A 19,193-nucleotide genomic window follows, 5' to 3' on the forward strand; every position below is an offset into this window, starting at 1 on the left:
CCAAGAACGTTCTGTTGAATATGTACCTCGAGGCCAAACTAAGCGATTTTGGTATCTCTCGGACGCGGTACGACATTGAGACGCACATGACGGCTGGAGTGGGCACGTCTTTCTGGATCGCACCAGAAATCTTGCTCGGTCGTGACTACGATGAGCGAGCTGACGTTTTCTCGTTTGGCGTGGTGCTCGCCGAGATTGACACGGACGATTATCCGTACTGGAACGACAACCACCCGAACTCAGCTAGAGGCAAAATCCAGGAAGCAGAAATCTTGAGTCAGGTCGCTGCGGGGCAACTACGGCCAGCGTTTTCGAGTAATTGCCCTGAAGAAATCTTGGCTATTGCAGATGCCTGTTTGCAGCGAGATCCACGAGACCGCCCTACTGCCGCGGAAATTGTGGTATTACTTGAGGGCTTGATTCATCCTTCGCGCCGTACATCATCATCACAGTCCAGCTCGGACGCCTCTGGGTCTATTTGGTCAGTTCAGAGTCCCAGCAACATAATCTTATGAAAACTTCAGGGAGATTCGCCGCGGCGAAGTATTCTTGCAACTTCATGTAGTTTTCATATATTTGACAGCCCCTCTTGAATTCATGCGACTGCGAAACTGTTGCTGAAGTGCTCGAAATACTAAGCGATTAGTTTCGATGCCGTAGGCTTCAATTTGCTAAAAAACGTTACAACGGCACAGAGTTTCGAGTGCGTTAGTGAGATGGGGCTTCGAGTTTTGTCGACAAGTTGACCCACATGTCTTCGGTTGCCCTCTCCTCCGGTTGCCATTTGTTGTGGGCCTGAGTAATGTTGTCGATATTTTAGCTTCCCCAGCCTTGAAACTCTACAAGAAGCTGAACGACGGTGGGGTCGAGTCCTGGACACTACGTTACTTCCCGAAACAAACTAAAACCGATCCCGTCGCGTGAACTGCCTATTGTTAGGACTCGAAATTCATAAGTATGGCCTGGGCCGCCAAGAACAGCGAGAACACGTTTTGGGATTGGGTAGCGTAGGACTAGAAGCGTATGGGACGAGGAAGCGTTAGATGCTGATACGGAGCTGTATTACGGAATGCCCCGCTGATAGGATAACTATCACTGTTTGTCTGCTTCTGATCAATTCAGCGCTATGGGATCGATCTTTGGTCGGCGCGAATAGCAGTCAGCTCCTAACCCTTGAAAGATCATATCTGTTCAACGGCAAATAACGGACGCCGAAAACGACTACGCGCTGCGAGCTCCTTCTCAAAGCTATTAATGCTGGCCCTGTTAGCAGACTGTTCGAAGCCTACACTATCAGGGCTCATCGGTTGGACACTGAGACACTCGTCAATTTGCTTGGAACCCGTCACTTGACTGTTTGTACCAACCTAGCTTTCGGATTTTATCGCCTTCGTCATGAACCAGCAGCCCCAGCGCTCAAGCCCAGCACAAGTGACAATTTCAGACGACAGAGCGAGAGAGCCACGGCAAATCGACCACTTCATTGTGTTTCCAGGATCTTCAACTCAATCTCCTACCGATACATTTGAGTTAGAGCCGGCCGTTGTCACTGCAACCATTTCCCGTGCCTGGCCCTCCCAAGATCTCACAGAACAACCAAGGAGGAATTCGCCGAGCCAACAAGATGTTCTTGATCTTCTTATGAGTGAGTCTCCTATCACCAATGATTGTCAACATCGAGTCATTCCGACTGCAATCGCGTTGATGACCAGAGACAATCGCCACAGAAGGCCATCTATTCTCGAGCGCTACGCTCAGAGTATTCCGTTGTCTGCATCCTGTCAGAGTGTTCAAAAGTCCTGTTTGTTCCCTGACTGCACCAAGATGTCTGTGAGCAAAGGGCTCTGTCGGGGCCACGGAGGCGGTCGTCGTTGTCATTTTGCTGGTGGCTGCACGAAAAGTGCTCAAAGTCGCAGCATGTTCTGCTGGGCTCATGGCGGCGGCCAGCGATGCGACGTGGAGACCTGCATGCGCTCGCGAAAGACGAAGCACTTTTGCGTCGCTCACATGCACCTCGAGATGAAAGACGCTCAAAGTTCCTCTTCCGGTAAAAGCTCTCGAGTGCCCCGCACACGCCGCAATCGGTATGTCCCAGTTCCTACACGAGCTCACCGCCAGTCCTCGCAGCGAATGCTACCCAGTCTAGGCCAAGCACTCAGTGCTGCGTTAGTTTCGCTACCAAGTTTCCCCATTCTTCCTCAGGTTCACACTCGCTGTCTCGATGAATGACTGTCTTGGCTTCGAACGAAGCCAAACAAATATGTGCCAGTAAACTTAACATGAGCCCGACGTACTAGTAACGCAGAGTGTACTGGTACTCCACGCGAATATCGATTTATACTTTAGTCCCTATTTGCAGGCCAGGATCGGTGCTCACTCTTATACTGCGAGGAGTGGGGCGCTGGCGGTGAAGGGGTTCTCGACATCGACCACATCGCTTCTGACGAGTACTGGGCAGGAACCGTGCGAAGAAGCGCTTCATTCAAGCTGGGCAACTGGAGAGACGGAGGTGGGATACCAGACACCTCCCCGGCGTACTGGTGAGTGTACTTCTGCTCGCGAACGACGTACTCGTTCGACGGCATCCGCTTGTTTTCTTTGTTGTGCACGACCGAGAAGTTACTGTCGCAAGAAACAGTAGACAGGCGGCCGACGCTGTCGTCCGAGTCAGCGCTAGCGTACGAGCTGGTGGAAGTTTTGGAAGAAGACTTGGAGGCTGCTTTCGCCGGTTTGGTAGCAACCTTGGCCGCGGGGTCTGAGTCGGGCTTCAACGGCACTGCCTTCTCCATCTCGACGTGATCCACGCAAAAGCGCTTGGTCTTGCGGCTGCGACGGCAGTTCGGAGCCTCACAGCGTTTGCCTCCGCCATGTGCCCAGCAGAACGGGCTGCGACTCTGCGCGCACTTGGTGCAGCCTTGGAGTTGACAGCGCCGGCCTCCTCCATGACCTCGGCACAGTCCTTTGCTCACTGCAATCTTCTTACAACCCTCAAAGGAGCACTGCTTGGCCCCGCAGCCAGTAAGCAACGCCCGCGCCAACGAGGGCGCGATCTCATCTTTTCCCACAGCTGTAGATGGCGTGCAAGTCTCGGGCGTAGACCCGCGCGTCCTCTTCTTGCCGCTCGTGCCACTTGGCGGCGACCGGAGTCGCAGTTGATGGACTCCTGGTGCCGTGGACGGCACGGCCGCCAACGGCGGGGGTGTCCTCACTCCTGTGTCTACAACCTGACTACGTGTGGTCCAACTTGTCTGCTCTTCATCAGTATAACTGGAGATCTTCATGGCTTGGAAAGCTGCTTGCTGCTCGGCCGTCATCCGGTCGGGCGACGGCATTCCGCCGTACGGACGATGAATTGCAGCTGGAGGAGCTTGGTAGTACACGGGCGTCTGCTGCACGTAGCCCTGTGTGGCTGCGGCCGTTGAGCCGTCCAGGTATTTGCCCACGGCGCGGAAAAGCCGTTCGCGGTCGTGTCCTTCCGTCGTGACGGGCCTGGGTCGATGCTCATGGGTATCCAGGAACCGTGGGTGGGTCTCCTGTTCATGTAGACCCGGCGTTGAGGCCTGTAGCAGCGGGAATGAACGTGCCACATCCAGCGGCGTGTTCTGCTGCTGCTCGAGCACGTGTGCGGCCGCCAGCACGAGCTGCTCGGCCGACGGGGGCGCGTTCTGGCGCTGTACGTTCCAGGCCATGGCCCGTGGGAACAGGCGGTGGCGCAGCAGCAGCTCGGCGGCGTCCGCGAGCGCGTCGGACTCGGGCACGCGGTCGGCCATTTGAAAGTTCGGTGTGTGATGGAGACGGACAAATTGCAAATGAAGACAGTACTCGGGCTTTGCAAATTAGATGGCGGTTTACTAAAACGGAGGAAGATTTGTAAAGCTTGCTCATTTTTAGCACTGTGAGTGATGGTCAGAGTTGTAGTAGGGATAGGGCTCTTGAATAAGCACAAACTTGTAGCGCCTGGCACGCTGCTGCAGGTGCAGTGCTGGGTGCTGGATGGAGCAGCCTTGCAGCTCATTGCCGCAGTGAGGGTAATGCTGGCGCTATTGGGCCAAGCTGCGGCATGCCCCGATCACGAATATCCTCGCTGGCCCGTCTCAATCAAAACCAGCTGGTTTTAGTGATTAACGCCCCTCACGTTTACGATACGTTCCGCCTGCAGTGTCTGTCACCGGTAATCCAAGCCAGGTAACCAGCGTCTTGCAAAAGATGAAGCCGCCTCCAAGCGTGGGCGGCAAATATGCTCGAGTTTGTACACGGCTTGTATTACATGTAGGGCAGCTTGTCAAGGCAATGCCGACGATAGCGGCGCCATGGGACATGCCGCAGGATGTGTGATAGTCGGTGGTACCGGCGGGGTCAGACGTCGTCACGCCGCGCGGGAAAAGCTCAACAAGGTCGGCGGACCATGTTGACTATGGGGGACGGTCCGCCACGTGTCGAAGCGGTCACGCGTGGGTAACAAATACTGTAGCTTTGGAAAAGTGGCCTCTCACCGTGAGGTAAGACGGAAGTGGAGGCGATGATGGCAGCCGTCGTCGGCGACTGCAGCCCCAGCGCAATGTCTGGATTCTTCATCTCCCCTCTGCGAAACGCTGGAAAAGGAGCAGCGCCACTGAAGTTGTCACCGCTTGGTTGTCGTAGAATCTGCGCCGTTGAGAGCCGGGCGCGGCGCGCAGCCGCGTTATGCAGAGGGCGGCACTGCTCGAGGAAGACCACCGATGGAAGCAACGCTTTGCATTTCGAGTAAGTTGTACGGTATAATAGTTGGCAGCTCTAATCGAGCCTCGACGACCGCAAAATGAACTCGAGCAGACAGATCTGTACAACTTTCGAGAGCGGAGACATCGGGTAGCCCTTCCGCGGGTGGACCAAGCGCCGCTCCGCTCTTTCTCGCCGCGTTGAATTTCCCCGCCGCCGCAGTATGCGACGTGAGCTCTTCGTTCCGTCTCCAGTGCACAGCCGGACTTGCACGCTCCGGATTCGCGTGGCGCACACGCACGCACGTAGGTAAATAAAGAGGGAAGCTCTAGTGCCGCTAGAGCTGGAGCCCGGCCAACGCGAGATTGATATCATCGCGTGACAAGCACTGACGGGGCATAACTTGTATCCCGAACAAGCCCCTTTGACGGTCAAGTGAACGCTGCAAGATGCAAAAATACAATTCGTTCATTTACCGCCGGTATCCGGCATTTCGATGTTGAGGCTTGACTTTCGCAAGCGATGCTGAGGATGGTATCAGTCAGTGGTGGTGCCCGGTCCAGAGCTTTTGAGCTTCACCTACGGTAGCATCGTCTTAGAAGAAGCTGTACGCGAGGGCCACCAGACCAGTCGCAGCGAGGCTTGAGAGTGAGAGCTTGGAGGCGGAGGACGCCGCCGGTGTCGTTGTTGCCGCGCCCGACGAGGACGAGCTACTGGTCGTTGTCGTCGTGGTCGTGGAGCTGTCGCCGACCACGGGGTCGTAGTGAAGTGTGTCGAGGAAGTGAGGGAAGACCCACTGGAACGCCGAGTCACTGCCGACTTGAATGACCGAGGAGTTGGTCACATTCGCCTCTTTGCCGTCGATGAAGACGATCGACGGGGCATCCATGAACATGGATTCACCCATGTCCACACGGTCGATGGTAGAGTTACCCTTGGTGCCTTGAGTCTTCGCCTTCTTCTCAGGCCTGCCGACAGCCTTACCATTAGGTCCTTTGGCGTCCAATTTCAGGGCAAGCGCCAGCGTGTTAGTGGTTGTGTCAAAAGGCCACTTGCCTACATCCACGGTGAATTTTAGGGCTCCCGCTGGGACAATGAATGCCTGGGACCCGTACGTGACCGTCCAATTGGCTTGAGGAATGCTCGCCGTGAGATTGAACGCTACCGAGGTGCTGCCAACCGTGAGTTTGGATACAAACGTGGTCGAGGAAACGTTCACGCCTCCAACCATAACCGTGACGATGTCGGTCCAGTCGCTGGTGGCAGTGAAGTTGTTCGCCTTATTCTTGGCGACTTCGGCCCCTGTCGATGTCAACTCTGTGAGGCTCAACACAGTGAGCCGCATGAACTTGCCATTGCTGCAGTCGCCCGTGGGGCAAACCTGCATTTTGGCTCCAGCCGGGTCGAAGCTGACTGAGGTCGTGGCGTTTGCGTTGCCATGGCCAGATGCGTGGTCCAGGGAATCGAAGTTCTTCTTTGCGCTAGCAGCTTGCGCCAGGAGGCACACAAGTGCGAAAGCAGTCGTGTTGATGACCTTCATGCTTCCGATAACTTTGAGGCAGGTAGTCGCTCGGGGCTGCTTGGATGCTTGGTTGCGCGCTTGAAAGTCTTAGGAATGATATTGGACGGAGCGAATGAGTCGCACAGCAACAGCATCCTCTGTTACAACCTAGCAGGTAAGAACCGAAGGAAGCATCCAAGTGCTTCAAACGCATCGATAGCACTGCTGTACTATTTTCGCCGGCAAGACGCCAAGGGTGTATATGGTTAGTAAACCCTAGACTAACCGCACATGGGATGCAGCTTGTGTCTGCCTCACAAGCCCCTGCCTGCTGCCACCGCAGCAGCTGCCGTTGTGCTTCTCATCAGTCTGCCCGCACTCGCATGTGCAAAGGGGGCAACCAACAACCTAAAAGAAGCTCCTCCAAAGAACCAGCATTAGCTTGTGTCACGTTGAAAATCGGTGATCTTATACTTTCAACGCGAGGCTCAAGTCGGGTCGACGCGACTGTCGAGGCGGAGCTCCAGTCTGTCGCCGTATTCGCGCCTCAACGTAAAGGCGACAGCACAGCCCGTTTTGCGTCCTGCGACAGCTTTCTTGTCATGTTTGATTGGCCCATAAATCTATTATGCTGTTTGTCCATTGGCTGAAAACGCGGTGTATCCAAAGCTCGGGATACACTCAAAGTCTCCGATGCACTTCCAGCATTGTCGACACCTCGAGCGCACTTCCGACGCCTCGGTGCCCATGCCTGCAGGTCCCTTCACGCCCGGCGGCGACAATTCCAGCCCCATACCGCATCCTCCAACCGGGGGTCAGGGCCGTTGCGACCAGGACATCTACTCTCTATTCGGCGATTCCAGCCCCATCGGTGTCACCCCGCAGCACGCACAAGACAATAGATTCCCACGCATCACCGCCGTGTCCACGCCCGACCAAAGACAATTCCCCATTGCCTCCCAGTTGAGGGGGCCTGTGGTGATGATCGACGACGACAGCAGGAGGCGGGAGCGACTCCTTTCGGACGAGAGCGAGCCCGCATTCAGCGGTGGATTCTGCCGACAGCTAGCCGCAATGTACACAGACGTGGGGATGACGACTGTCGAGCGTGTGCGGTGGCTCTGTGGCTGGATGGTCCTCGTATACGCGTTGACGTGCTGCGCGTGGTTCGCCTGGCCAGCGTACACCGTACCAGTCGTGGGGATAATCACGGGCACTGTGGGCTTGTTCGCGTGTCAACGTCCGCACGACCGTAGCTACATGACGTATGTGCTGAGCTTCCTGGCACTGAACTATGCGCAGCTGGTGTTGCTAGCATGGCTTCTCTTGGTTGCGCTTACGACGGAACTCACGACCTGCACTGGCAGCTGCGCGGGAGTTGAAGCCAAGGCAGTCTTCATCGTGCTGATGGTGCTTGCCACTGGTATTTTTCATTGGCGAGTGGTGACGACCACAAGGCAATACGTACGAGAATTCCGGATGATAGAGCAGTTGGCGATTCGGGGCTCACAGGCTTACCCCTACGACGCCTCGTATTCGCGTGCTGCAGCTTCGTCGACGATGGCGACGGAAATTCACTCAAGATCTTCGGCTAGTGCTGTTTCAGTGTCTGTCATTAGAGATGGCGGGCTTCCTCCAGCGCCGGATGGCCATCAAGTAACTCGGCTGTGAAGCAGCAGTTTATAGACTTCTACATGCAGTGTTGATAAAGGACGAAAGCTATTTTGCATGAAAGTTGTGTATTACTACGAAGTACCTGTGTAGAGCTTCTAAGTCCAAGTGACAAAACGGAAGCCGTGCATGAAAATCGAAACACGAAAACGCGATGAACCAACAAGAGCTGAGAAGTTCGACGCGCGGGGCTGGTGCAGGCGGAATCTATCCGTGGTACCACGTCGACTTTCAGTTGGCGCGCAGGTTGCGACCGAAGGGGTTCGCCGTGGTCTCATCCGCAACAGGGGCCGTCGTGGTCTCATCCGCAACAGGGGCCGTCGTGGTCTCATCCGCAGCAGGGGCCGTCGTGGTCTCATCCGCAACAGGGGCCGTTGTGGTCTCATCCGCAGCAGGGGCCGTCGTGGTCTCATCCGCAGCAGGGGCCGTCGTGGTCTCATCCGCAGCAGGGGCCGTCGTGGTCTCATCCGCAGCAGGGGCCGTCGTCGTCTCATCCGCAGCAGGGGCCGTTGTGGTCTCATCCGCAGCAGGAGCCTCCGTAGTAGTCTCCTCAGAAGCAGGAGCCTCCGTCGTGGTCTCCTCCGTAGCAGTCTCCTCAGAAGCAGGGGCCTCTGTCGAGTAGGCGTCCACTGTAGCCGGGGCCTCCGTAGTAGTCTCCTCTGAAGCAGGGGCCTCTGTCGAGTAGGCGTCCACTGTAGCCGGGGCCTCCGTAGTAGTCTCCTCTGAAGCAGGGGCCTCCGTCGAGTAGGCATCCGTCGTAGTCTCCTCAGAAGCAGAGGTGTCTTCGTTCTGCTGGCTGGGAGCGTCAGTGCAAGGGGCCTCCGTCATAGTCTCCTCAGAAGCAGAGGTGTCTTCGTTCTGCTGGCTGGGAGCATCGGTGTAAGGGGCCTCCGTCGTAGTCTCCTCAGAAGCAGGAGTGTCTTCGTTCTGCTGGCTGGGAGCATCAGTGCAAGGGGCCTCCGTCATAGTCTCCTCAGAAGCTGGAGTGTCTTCGTTCTGCTGGCTGGGAGCATCAGTGCAAGGGGCCTCCGTCGTAGTCTCCTCAGAAGCAGGAGTGTCTTCGTTCTGCTGGCTGGGAGCATCAGTGCAAGGGGCCTCCGTCATAGTCTCCTCAGAAGCTGGAGTGTCTTCGTTCTGCTGGCTGGGAGCATCAGTGCAAGGGGCCTCCGTCGTAGTCTCCTCAGAAGCAGGAGTGTCTTCATTCTGCTGGCTGGGAGCATCGGTGCAAGGGGCCTCCGTCGTAGTCTCCTCAGAAGCAGGAGTGTCTTCATTCTGCTGGCTGGGAGCATCGGTGCAAGGGGCCTCCGTCTCCTCCGCTGGAGTGTCTTCGTTCGACTGGCTCGGAGCATCGGTGCAAGGGGCTTCAGTCACGGTCTCGGTTGTGGGGGCATCGGTAGTGTACGTGGTGACCGTCGTAGGGGTCTCTGTTACTACCGGTGCCTGCGTTTCGTACGGGGTCTGCTCGGTGACCTGCACAGGAGTTTCCTCAGTGATCGGCACATCCGTGCAGGGCACTTCAGTCACGGTCTCAGTTGTTGGAGTGTTTGTCGCCACCGGGGCATCGGTAGTGTACGTGGTGACTGTCGTGGGGGTCTCTGTCACGACCGGGACATCAGTAGTGTACGTAGTGGTTGTCGTAGGGGTCTCTGTCACGACTGGTACGTCGGTAGTGTACGTAGTGATTGTCGTAGGGGTCTCTGTCACGACTGGTACGTCGGTAGTGAACGTAGTGACTGCGGTAGGAACCTCTGTTACAACCGGGGCATCGGTAGTGTCGATGGTGACCGTAGTTGGTGTTTCTGTTGCAGGGGCATCAGTCTCAATCGAGATAAGAGGAGAGAATGTCACCGACTCCGTAGGCTGGGTAACATAGGGGGTCTCCTCCGTCGTCTGCTGGGCAACGGTAGGTGGGGCTGTTTCGGTCGTGTACGTCGCCACCGAAGGAGAGGGAGTGGGCGCCGCCGTCTTCGTGTAAGGAGTAGATGCCGGGGAGCCAGTTGTGGTTACCGTAGGCGGAGACGTCGCAGTCTCAGTCTGGGTGTACGTTGTCGGCGCGGGGGTAGCCACATCGGTGGTCTCTGGTGTGTAAGGCACCGACTCCTCGTTACCGGTTGGGGCCGGCGTTGCCGGAGTGTCGGTGGCAACCTCACAACCATTGGAAGTCACAGCGATCGGAGCAGCAGTTGGGGTCTCCGTCACTATCTCGGACGTGGACTCAGTCACTCCCACCGCAGTCGAGCACTCCGAGTTGGGGACACAGCCATTGGCTCCGCTTTCCAGGTTAACACAGCTGGATCCGAAGATGAGGTCCCCATGCGGACCCGGGCAGTTTCCGACGTCGTGGGCGCAGGTGGGGCCCTGGGCGCAGTAGTAACCGTCGTGTCCGACCACAGACACCGGAAACCAACCATTACTGCCGTCGCACTCGTCGGGCATCTCAGCATCTTCTTCACAGGTAGCGCCTTCGACTGCAGTGGTGGCAACGGGAGCAGTCGTGTCGGTGATGACAGTTGTGGTACCAATTGTAGGCGCGCTCGTGCTCGTAGTAACAGTGCTGGCAACACTTCCGCTGGTGCTGTACACGACTGATTCCGTGCTGTAGCCGGCGAGGACGGGGGCCACAGCAATAGCGACAAGGAGAAGGGAGACGTTGAGCTTGACCATGGTTGCACAGTGGAAACGGGTAGCTTGGTGGTAGCTGGGTAAGTCGCTCTTGCAGATGCAGGCGAATTGAATAATGAGCTACCGGCGCAAACGGCTTCTCTTGAAGGTCGCTCTTTCATAGGAGCGTCGAGCGTGACCGGTAACGCCTCTCACCTAGGGTGTTGGCACGTTGGCTTCACGTGGCACGGGCTGTCGGTTGCATTCGTTTCAAAGCATTTGCTGTGCTGGTTGGAAATCATGTTGTACGGGCTCTGAAGCGCCTTCCAACCTAGTTCCAGTAGAAACCGAGTGCCCCTTCAGACGCAACGGCCTCGGTGCTGACTACCAGTAGTGCAGCGCCGACTAGCATTGCTACGCCATGCTGGACTTTCCCCGCAGTCTCTTGCGCTTGGATTTCGTGCGCGTCGGAAAAATCTGCTCTAGAACGGCCGAGCACGCGCGCGGATACGTCACATGATTGTCATGGTGCGTTTGAAACATCTCCGCTGTGCAGCCAGAGCTGGTGGTTACCAGCTCTATCGCTAGTCGCAAGACGATCCCCAACGCAATGTGCCGGAGAACCGTTGAAATAGAGTCCGTTACCAGCGCTGCATCCACAGGCGGAGATGTTGTCAAGGTCTCGTCGGGTACAGCTATATCATCTTCCGAGCAACATTGCAAGCTCACACTGCTCACTGCTCTGGAATGGCTGGACAAGCCTGCAACTCCAAACCACGTCCTGCCGTGCGCATTCACTTACGACAACGTAGCCAGCGACTTTCCGGTCCTTTCCCGTTGAGGCGAAACTCCAACAACACCCAAAGGCAATGCACTTCAACTTATTGCCTGCATGGATGTGTCGCCGTACTTGCGCAAGATACCATCGCCTGAGCGTCGCTCTTGCTCTCGAGAAAGGAGCATCGATTGGTGCGAACGGACCCGGACAAGCCTGCACGTCTAGGCTGTAGCGCGCTTGGATCCGAGTCGTTGGACGATTATACTGTCTACTTAAGTATGTCATTGGGGGTCATACTCGATGGGCGTTCCTGTGAACGGTTCTCATTCGCGATGCTGACTAGATCAGTGGGTGTGGCACTCACGAGTCGATCACCTCATACAGTTGTGTGATATCATTCGCGTTCACGTATGAAGTGTCCTCACCAAAAAGCGCCGCATTAGCTGGCAAAACTGTCCGGGCTGCGTTGAATCCCTCCCCAATAGTTCCCCGCAGTCCCATCCGGTCACTAAAAGTAAATGCAGTGCTCAATTTGACAGCCATTAGCCAGCGATGGACTCCATCAGACCACATCTCAGTCGGAGATTCTCCAGGCCCATTATTTCACAATTCTTCACTCCAGCCCTCCGCAGCTTCAGCTTGTGCAGACTGCCCAACCACTCGTAATTCAAAGGTGGCACATGCTGCTCCTCGCCCGCAGGCGCTCCTCTCTCTCGTGTGTCCACCAGCAACTGCTCCAGCGACTCCAACGCAGACAATGGACGTCGATCTCCAACGTGCGTCCAGCGAATGTCCAAGTACGTGAGGTTGGGCAGTCCCCTCACAAAGTCCAAGTCCGTGAGTCTTGTGTTCTGCAAGTGCAGAATCTCGAGCTCGGGGCAGTTGAGCCTCAGCTCGAGCGCGTCCGAGGCTTAGTCTAGTAGTACGACAGACTACTGTTTGTTTACTAGCGTCGCCAGTGGATATCACGTGGCACAAGTATCAGACACGTTAATCCAGCGCAGCAACGACGAACAAAGCTCACAAACCTGCAGTTCATTTGAACACGAGCACGTTGGCTTTCGATTGCTGAGCTCAAAACTTGTGATCTGTCCAAAGGCAGTTGTAGTCGTCTGGGTGCCAAATGGTGTGCAGCCGCGGGAAGTTAGTAGAGTCACGGAGCGACTTGCAGTCCACGGCTTCCGGGATCCAAATGGACTGCAGCTCTAGCAACTTCGGAATGCCTTCCACCGTCGTCAGAGGTGTGAGTCCCAGATCGAGCATCTCTAGGCGAGTTAGCGAGGCTAACGGAGTCGCGTCCTCCACCTTGGTCGCATTCAGCCACAGCCGGCGCATCTTGTGCACTCCTGAAAGCAATGTAGCGTCTTTGAAATCTACTCGACCTACCAGCGACAGCTCTTCCAGCTTTGTGAGCTGTGTGAGGAACTCGAAGCTGGTCTGGTGATCACGGTGACGTCGGGCCAGTTGGCGCTTGCCGCGATCGGGCAAGGACAGCACCAACTTCTCTAAATTCACCAGCGCGCCTAGAGGCGACAGGTCTTCAAAGAGCACATCCAGCAGCTCCAGTTGCTTGAGTTGTACGAACCCCTCAAGAGGAAGCAGGTCCATCACCTGTGCAGTGGGCGGCAGCGACATGGACAGCCGTGTGAGTGCCGGCATTTCTCCAAGCGCCACAATCTGCGCCAGGTCTTCAGCACACCATTGTTGCAGTCGCAGATGGCGCAGTGTTGATGACATCAACGTCAGCGGCAAGTAGTCTGTGAGTGGGGGAAGCTCCAGCGATGTCAATGCACCCAGTCTGCTCGCACTCCTAAGGAACGCACTGGGGACACGGTGCGCCAACGGAATGGTAAGGCCTCTGGTCGAGACGACCGTTGTTCCATTCTCCTCGACATCTTCTCGCAGAACGTCGGCAATATCGTCCTGGTAGTTGTGCTTGTACATCCTCAGCTTCTTCAGCTTGTGCAGACTGCCCAACCACTCGTAATTCAAAGGTGGCACATGCTGCTCCTCGCCCGCAGGCGCTCCTCTCTCTCGCGTGTCCACCAGCAACTGCTCCAGCGACTCCAACGCAGACAATGGACGTCGATCTCCAACGTGCGTCCAGCGAATGTCCAAGTACGTGAGGTTGGGCAGTCCCCTCACAAAGTCCAAGTCCGTGAGTCTTGTGTTCTGCAAGTGCAGAATCTCGAGCTCGGGGCAGTTGAGCCTCAGCTCGAGAGCGTCCGAGTTGCCAATGTTCGTGGCCTTGAGCGACCTCAGCGCCGTGAGCTGCTGGAGCACGTTCAAGTCCGTGGTGACCCAGTTCTTGCTCATGTCGAGCGTCTCCAACAGCGGAAGCGATTGCAAGGCACTGAACTCCACGACCCTTGTCTCCGACACGTCCAGCACGTGGAGCTGGGGCAGCGTCTCCAGCACTGCCAGACTCGCCACGTTGGTGCGTCGCACACTGAGCGACTGCAGCTGCGGCAGCATCACGAGCGGTGCCAGGTCGACGACGTCCGTCTCCGCCAGGTCTAATGCACGTAGGTTCCATCCTGCAGGCTGCAGCTGCGTATCCAGCAGCTCTGACAGCGTTATGTCGGCGTCTGCCACACTGAGCTCCTGTAGCGTTGGAAGCAATTGCAGCACTGCGGCCACGTTGATTGCGGGCTCCTCGTCCTCCGGCTCGCCCTCCTCAGGCGTCCAATACGGGTAGTCCCAGAACCGCAGCGAGCGTAGAGCAGGTAGAGCGCGCAGGAGACTCAGCAGGTGCATCCCCGTGCGCGGCACCTTGAGGTGCGTAATGCAACGCAGCATCTGCGGCTCCATGTGGCGCAGGAAACTGTCCGCGTAGTAGCTGGCGGCAGGCAGTGCGTCCGAGCGCTTGGGTTTTGGGGGAAGCGGCGGTGGGGGCACCCGTAGCACGCCCTGGGCCAGCACGAAGCGCCGCAGGTCGGAGATGGCGAGCGAGCGGCTGCAGGACGACAGACTCTGCCAGTCGCGGAAGCTCAGGAAGCCCACGACGAAGCGCAGCACATCCGTCTTGCCGTCCAAGTCACCCAGCACGTGCTCCATTGGGAATGTGGAAGTGATGGCGATAGCTTTTGAGAGGTTTTTTGCGAAGTGGTGATATTAGTTTTAGAGGTTTAATACATGTAGACTGACTATAGCGTTTTAGAGGTTTTAGACTCTGCTGTGCCATGTGCTGGTTTAGCGTGTCTGAAGTACTGGTGCAGCGTCGTATTCACTGATGACGCTAGAAAATGAACAGTGGCCTAATGGTCTGCAAGCAAACGACCCGTAACTTTGGCTTCGAGTGGATCGAGGTCGACTTGAGCTGTGATGCAGCGACGTTATCAGCGGGAACAGCTCAATTCGCTCGACCCCAGTCTACCCAATGGTCTTGGATGGCTCCTCGGCTAGGACACTGCACCACTTCTCAATCTTCCTCGTCGCTGCCAAGTGAGCAGCCAAGTGTTTGTCGCGTCGGGACAGCAAGTAACTCGGTCCGCAATGACTCAACTGAGAGTCTTCACCCTCGACTTCGTCGACAGACTCAAGTCCAAGCACTACATGCGCAGACGCATGCCGAGGTTTCTTCGTCCGTCGAATGGCCGTCGATCGCTCCTGCGGTGGAGGAGACGCAGTGAGCGAGATCTCGTGTCAAAGCTGTCGCAATGGGACCGCCACAGCCTGCTGATCCAGTCTCGTCGGTGCCGATCCGTCTCCAAAGTGCAAGACGCTCGACCACGACTCGAAGTTGCAAGCGCCGAGGCGACAGCTACGCCCACTGGCGACAAACCACTGCACTTCTCCTTTTCTGGCGGCGGCTGGCTCATGGTCTACATGTACGGCGTGTGCAAGGCGCTGCGAGAGCAAAAGCTCGACGAGAACGCCAAGTTCATTGGCACGTCGGCAGGTTGTCTGTCCATTGTGTCGCTGGTGCTCGACTCGGACTTCGATGCCATCTGCGACTCCGTGATCAACGACTACGTGCCCGCAGCCCACGCGAGTTGGAAGGGCCCGTTCAAGATGCGAGACTACCTCATCGACGCCATCACGCGACACGGCAAAGTGGACAACATGGACAAACTCCATGGCAAGGTCACGGTCGTGTACACGTCGCTGTCGTCCTGGGTCACGCGTCGCGTCTCGCACTTCAAGAGCCCGGTGCACCTGCTGCACACGATGGTGGCGTCGTGCTGTGCGACGCCGTTGGTGGGGATGCCGTTCGAGCACGAGGGCGAGTACGTCATCGACGGAGGTCTGCTGGACAACCAGCCGCTGTTTGAAGACGGCGTTCGCACCATCACCGTGACTCCAAACGTGTTCGCGACTGCCGACATCCGCCCGTCGCGCTACGTGCCTCCGTGGTGGTCCATGTACCCTCCTTCGCAGCGAGATATGCAGTGGCTGTACGACTTGGGCTACGAGGACGCGCTGTCGTGGTGCGTCCGCGAAGGGTTGCCAAGGTCCGGGGAGATTGTCATCCCCACCAAAGCTGCCGAGTACGACGGCGAGTGGAAGACGATAATTGGACAAGTGGCGGGCTACCGTTCGATTGAAGACGCTGCGCTGGCTGGAGCCAAGCTGTTTCTCCTGTCGGAGGAGACGGTCTCGTGCAGTGTGATCCGGTTTGAGCTTTTGCTCCGGAAGCTCGCAGCGGTGGTCATGGCAATGCTAGACCGCATGGCGCTGCTCTGGGCTGTGGTAGCCACGGGGATGTTGCTGGCCTTGGTGATACTGGATCAGCACCGCTCGCTCGAGTTTCTTCTGCTGCTCGGGGGCCACGTGACGCTCGCGTTCGTGAAAATTGTCAACGCTTGCAGCCAAGTCCATTCGTCGGAGCACTGGCGTCTGCTGCACGAAGCTGTCGTGGCGATGGAGAAACAGGCGACGACCAACAAGCACGGATTCACTCCGCAGCAGCACGGACTGCTGGCAGAGCACTCGCACGTCTACCGACTGAGTACATGTAGCTTGTTGTCGTGAGTGGCTGCTGTACCATTGACGTACTTCGCAGTAATAAAGCGATCTGCTATTAATCGAGACGAGTTGTGTGTCGTTGAAGTCGCTGTAGGCTTTGTCGCAAGTCCAGGTTGACCGTTTTCCTTGACATGTAGAAGCGATTCACAAGAGATTAATGGCGTACTGCTGCGCAGCACAAGTGTCACCGCGGCTGCATCTTCCATCGGGGCTCGCAGCCCATGGCCTTGCAGACATAAGACTAACAACGACGCACGTGCTGAGAGTGCTTCTTGATACCACTGGTCATCAAACTGCAGCTCTAATATATCGATAGGTATGTGTACTTCTCGTACAGATGTCCGTCATGCTCTCCGACTCGGAGCTTAGACAGCGCTCGCGTAGCGGTAGTAATCAGTTGTCGCTACTCCTGTATTCATTGGACCTCTAATAAACGGTATTATTTACAATAAGTCTATTCGTCAGGTATCAGAGTGTTGCCCTTATTAACTATACTCATTCTATTACCCTCTAAAGATGCTACTCCGTGTAACTTTGTACAGCGATATTACTCATAACACCGCGATTTGCGGCTGGTCGCCCCGCCCCGACTCTCTGGAAGCGATGCTAGCTAATTGCAGCTCATTGCCCGGTCGCCTGCTCGCCATGAAGTCGTGGAGAAGGAAGCCGCTATTGCAACAAGCCGTCAGTCCCGTCCAGAGCCTCCCGTGGCTCGCACCGGACGCCGATGTGGGCGTCACACGCGTCTCCTGCAACGACGCCCACTGGAGCTACGAGATCTCGCTGCACTTCCCGCGCTCGCACACGCGGTGGCTCGTGCAGCGCTCGTACGCAGACTTCCAGCGCTTCCACGCGGCCATCGACGGCGCCTTTCGGCAGGTGCTGCACGCCCGCCGCGTCCAACTGCCCAAGCCCTCGCGACTCAATTGGGACGCGAGCGCGACTGCCGACAAGCTCCGCAAGCAGCTCAACGGCTACCTGCACAAGCTGCTGGAGATCGAGAGTGTGCACGCATCCGACGCGTTCCGGGACTTCGTGACGCCGCGGCCGCAGTCGGACGATAGTGAAATCGTAGTAGAGGACAAGCGGACAGGACGCTCCAGTAGCACCACGAGCTCCAGGACAACTATGAGCTCTAGGGACAGTGTGGACGGACCCGTTGACAGTCCCATGCCGTTCCCGTGGCGGGTGCCACCGCCGGTTGTTGCACCTTCAAAGTGCGATGAACTTGTGCATTTTGGTGGTACAGTTGCGTTGACTGCGTTGGGCGGACTTGCCGTGGGGCTGACGAAGCGAAGCGCGCTGTCGGGATCGCAGAAGGCGGCGGCAGTGGCGGCAGGGGTTGCAGGAGTGGCTCTGACCGGGCCATTGTCGGCGGTGTTTGCTCTTAGTGCTCTGGGTGGAGGTGTCGGTAAGTACCAGCTGAACAAGGCGGCGTATCTGAGCGTGTGCAAGCCACTGCACGCTGAAAAGGCAGCGATCGAGTTCGTCGTGGAGAACGCCGAGCAGTTCTCAGGCCCGCGGCGCGCAGCGAGGTTTGGCGATGCTATCCACTTGTACTGCCACAGTGTACGCAGGTCGGTGCGTGTGGTGGCGCCCCCAGACTCGAAGCGTGGACATGCTATGGCGACCGGGGCGGATTCGAGCAAAACGACCTTGAGATTGGTGTCACCGTATGGGCATTTGGGCCCACTTCGATGCGGCAGCCAAGTGTTTCTGCAGCTCGTAGATGGCGAATGGGCGGGCCAGCTCCTTGGCATGCAGGGCGAGTTTATCACTGCTACCAAGTATTCACCGGCGGTTTTCCAACTGGGGACTATCAACGGTGGGCACGACAGCGTTGGCTGTACCGAGGAAATGGCAAAGCCTGAGCAACAACCAGTTCAAGATGAGCGTGCTTCGATGCCGAGATGCGCAACGCCTTTCAAGCTGCGCGTCATGATATACAATGTGTGGTTGCTACCAAGTTTGGTGTCGTCCTTCAACGAGAAGATTTCCCCATGGGCGTCGCAACGCGCTTCAGCCATCCCGAGATGTCTCGCGCCACTAGATGTGGACGTGGTGATTTTTTGCGAGGCTTTCTGCAGCTCTGCGCGTGAGAAGCTGGTGTGTGGAATGAAGTCGCAGGGGTTTATCTATGAGACCAAAGTTGTGGGAGATGCATCGCTTCTAGGCACCAAGAAGGCTATCGACGGCGGCTGCTTCGCCATGAGCAAGTACCCTCTTACCAACTGCGAGGAGGTCACTTTCGGCAGCGTCGCGTCCGGTGAAGACCGATACGCAGACAAGGGCGTCGTGTACTTCCAGGTGCGAATGCCCGTTCAGAGCAGTAATGGCACCGATTCGACCCAGACCGTCCACGTCGTGGGCACGCACCTGCAGGCGTGGGAGACTCCGATCGCCGTCGCGACTCGGAACTGCCAGCTCATGCGCATGCGCGAGTTTGTGGACTCGCTGTGTCTTCCGAAGCACGAGCCGGTGATCTTCGCAGGAGACATGAACGTCAACAAACACGCGGACGGTGCGCAGGCTCCCGACGGCGAGTACACGGCCATGCTGGATCTGCTGGGCGTCCACGAGCCGGAGCTGCACGCCAAGTCCCCCATCTACAGCTTCGACCCGCACACGAACAGCCTCGCAGTAGACGGTCCTAGCTCCGGAGGCGTGACGGAGCGTCTGGACTACGTCATGGTCGAGCGCAATCACCGCCAGCCAGTTGCAGCATCGACCGAAATCGTGCAGCTCAAGGCCACGCGGCACTGGGCGCAGCCCCGAGGCGCCTCCGACGAAGTCCTCGTGGACCTGTCCGACCACTACCCGGTCGTTGCCGACTTTCACTTCTAGATAAACAAGCGTATTAACATGAGCTAATTTATTCCGTTCAGCACGTCAATGGCTAGACGAAAAAAGGCAACTACTTGTTGAAGTTGCCTCTGGTGCATTGCAATTGGCTGAGATTTAGATAAAAATGATCTG

The 19,193-nt window shown here is 57.0% G+C and overlaps 7 protein-coding genes across 7 annotated transcripts; 3 read left to right on the forward strand and 4 right to left on the reverse strand.

Annotated features, from left to right (window-relative positions):
• Window positions 1–2,342: 2,342 nt before the first annotated feature.
• KRP23_9378 (uncharacterized protein) lies at window positions 2,343–3,770 on the reverse strand (the record flags this gene model as incomplete). The annotated part of the gene is made up of 2 exons (XM_067894926.1): window positions 2,343–2,776; window positions 2,984–3,770. 2 exons carry the CDS (start codon window positions 3,768–3,770, stop codon window positions 2,343–2,345), a joined length of 1,221 nt encoding a protein of 406 aa, XP_067742556.1.
• A 1,523-nt stretch (window positions 3,771–5,293) lies between these two features.
• On the reverse strand, window positions 5,294–6,238 carry KRP23_9379 (uncharacterized protein; the record flags this gene model as incomplete). The annotated part of the gene is made up of 1 exon (XM_067894927.1): window positions 5,294–6,238. One exon carries the CDS (start codon window positions 6,236–6,238, stop codon window positions 5,294–5,296), a length of 945 nt encoding a protein of 314 aa, XP_067742557.1.
• Window positions 6,239–6,946: 708 nt separating this feature from the next.
• On the forward strand, window positions 6,947–7,870 carry KRP23_9380 (uncharacterized protein; the record flags this gene model as incomplete). The annotated part of the gene is made up of 1 exon (XM_067894929.1): window positions 6,947–7,870. One exon carries the CDS (start codon window positions 6,947–6,949, stop codon window positions 7,868–7,870), a length of 924 nt encoding a protein of 307 aa, XP_067742558.1.
• Window positions 7,871–8,101: 231 nt separating this feature from the next.
• Window positions 8,102–10,534, reverse strand: KRP23_9381 (Circumsporozoite protein; the record flags this gene model as incomplete). The annotated part of the gene is made up of 1 exon (XM_067894930.1): window positions 8,102–10,534. One exon carries the CDS (start codon window positions 10,532–10,534, stop codon window positions 8,102–8,104), a length of 2,433 nt encoding a protein of 810 aa, XP_067742559.1.
• A 1,789-nt stretch (window positions 10,535–12,323) lies between these two features.
• KRP23_9382 (Internalin I) lies at window positions 12,324–14,306 on the reverse strand (the record flags this gene model as incomplete). The annotated part of the gene is made up of 1 exon (XM_067894931.1): window positions 12,324–14,306. The coding sequence occupies one exon, from the start codon at window positions 14,304–14,306 to the stop codon at window positions 12,324–12,326; it is 1,983 nt and encodes a 660-aa protein (XP_067742560.1).
• Window positions 14,307–14,804: 498 nt separating this feature from the next.
• Window positions 14,805–16,223, forward strand: KRP23_9383 (Patatin-like phospholipase domain-containing protein 2; the record flags this gene model as incomplete). Its single annotated transcript, XM_067894932.1, has 1 exon — window positions 14,805–16,223. The coding sequence occupies one exon, from the start codon at window positions 14,805–14,807 to the stop codon at window positions 16,221–16,223; it is 1,419 nt and encodes a 472-aa protein (XP_067742561.1).
• Window positions 16,224–16,862: 639 nt separating this feature from the next.
• KRP23_9384 (Sphingomyelinase C) lies at window positions 16,863–19,061 on the forward strand (the record flags this gene model as incomplete). The annotated part of the gene is made up of 1 exon (XM_067894933.1): window positions 16,863–19,061. The coding sequence occupies one exon, from the start codon at window positions 16,863–16,865 to the stop codon at window positions 19,059–19,061; it is 2,199 nt and encodes a 732-aa protein (XP_067742562.1).
• Between the last annotated feature and the right edge of the window lie 132 nt (window positions 19,062–19,193).

This window comes from Phytophthora ramorum (assembly GCF_020800215.1).
Source record: "Phytophthora ramorum isolate Pr-102 chromosome Unknown Phyram_PR-102_s0008, whole genome shotgun sequence".
Taxonomy (NCBI): Eukaryota; Oomycota; class Peronosporomycetes; order Peronosporales; family Peronosporaceae; genus Phytophthora; species Phytophthora ramorum.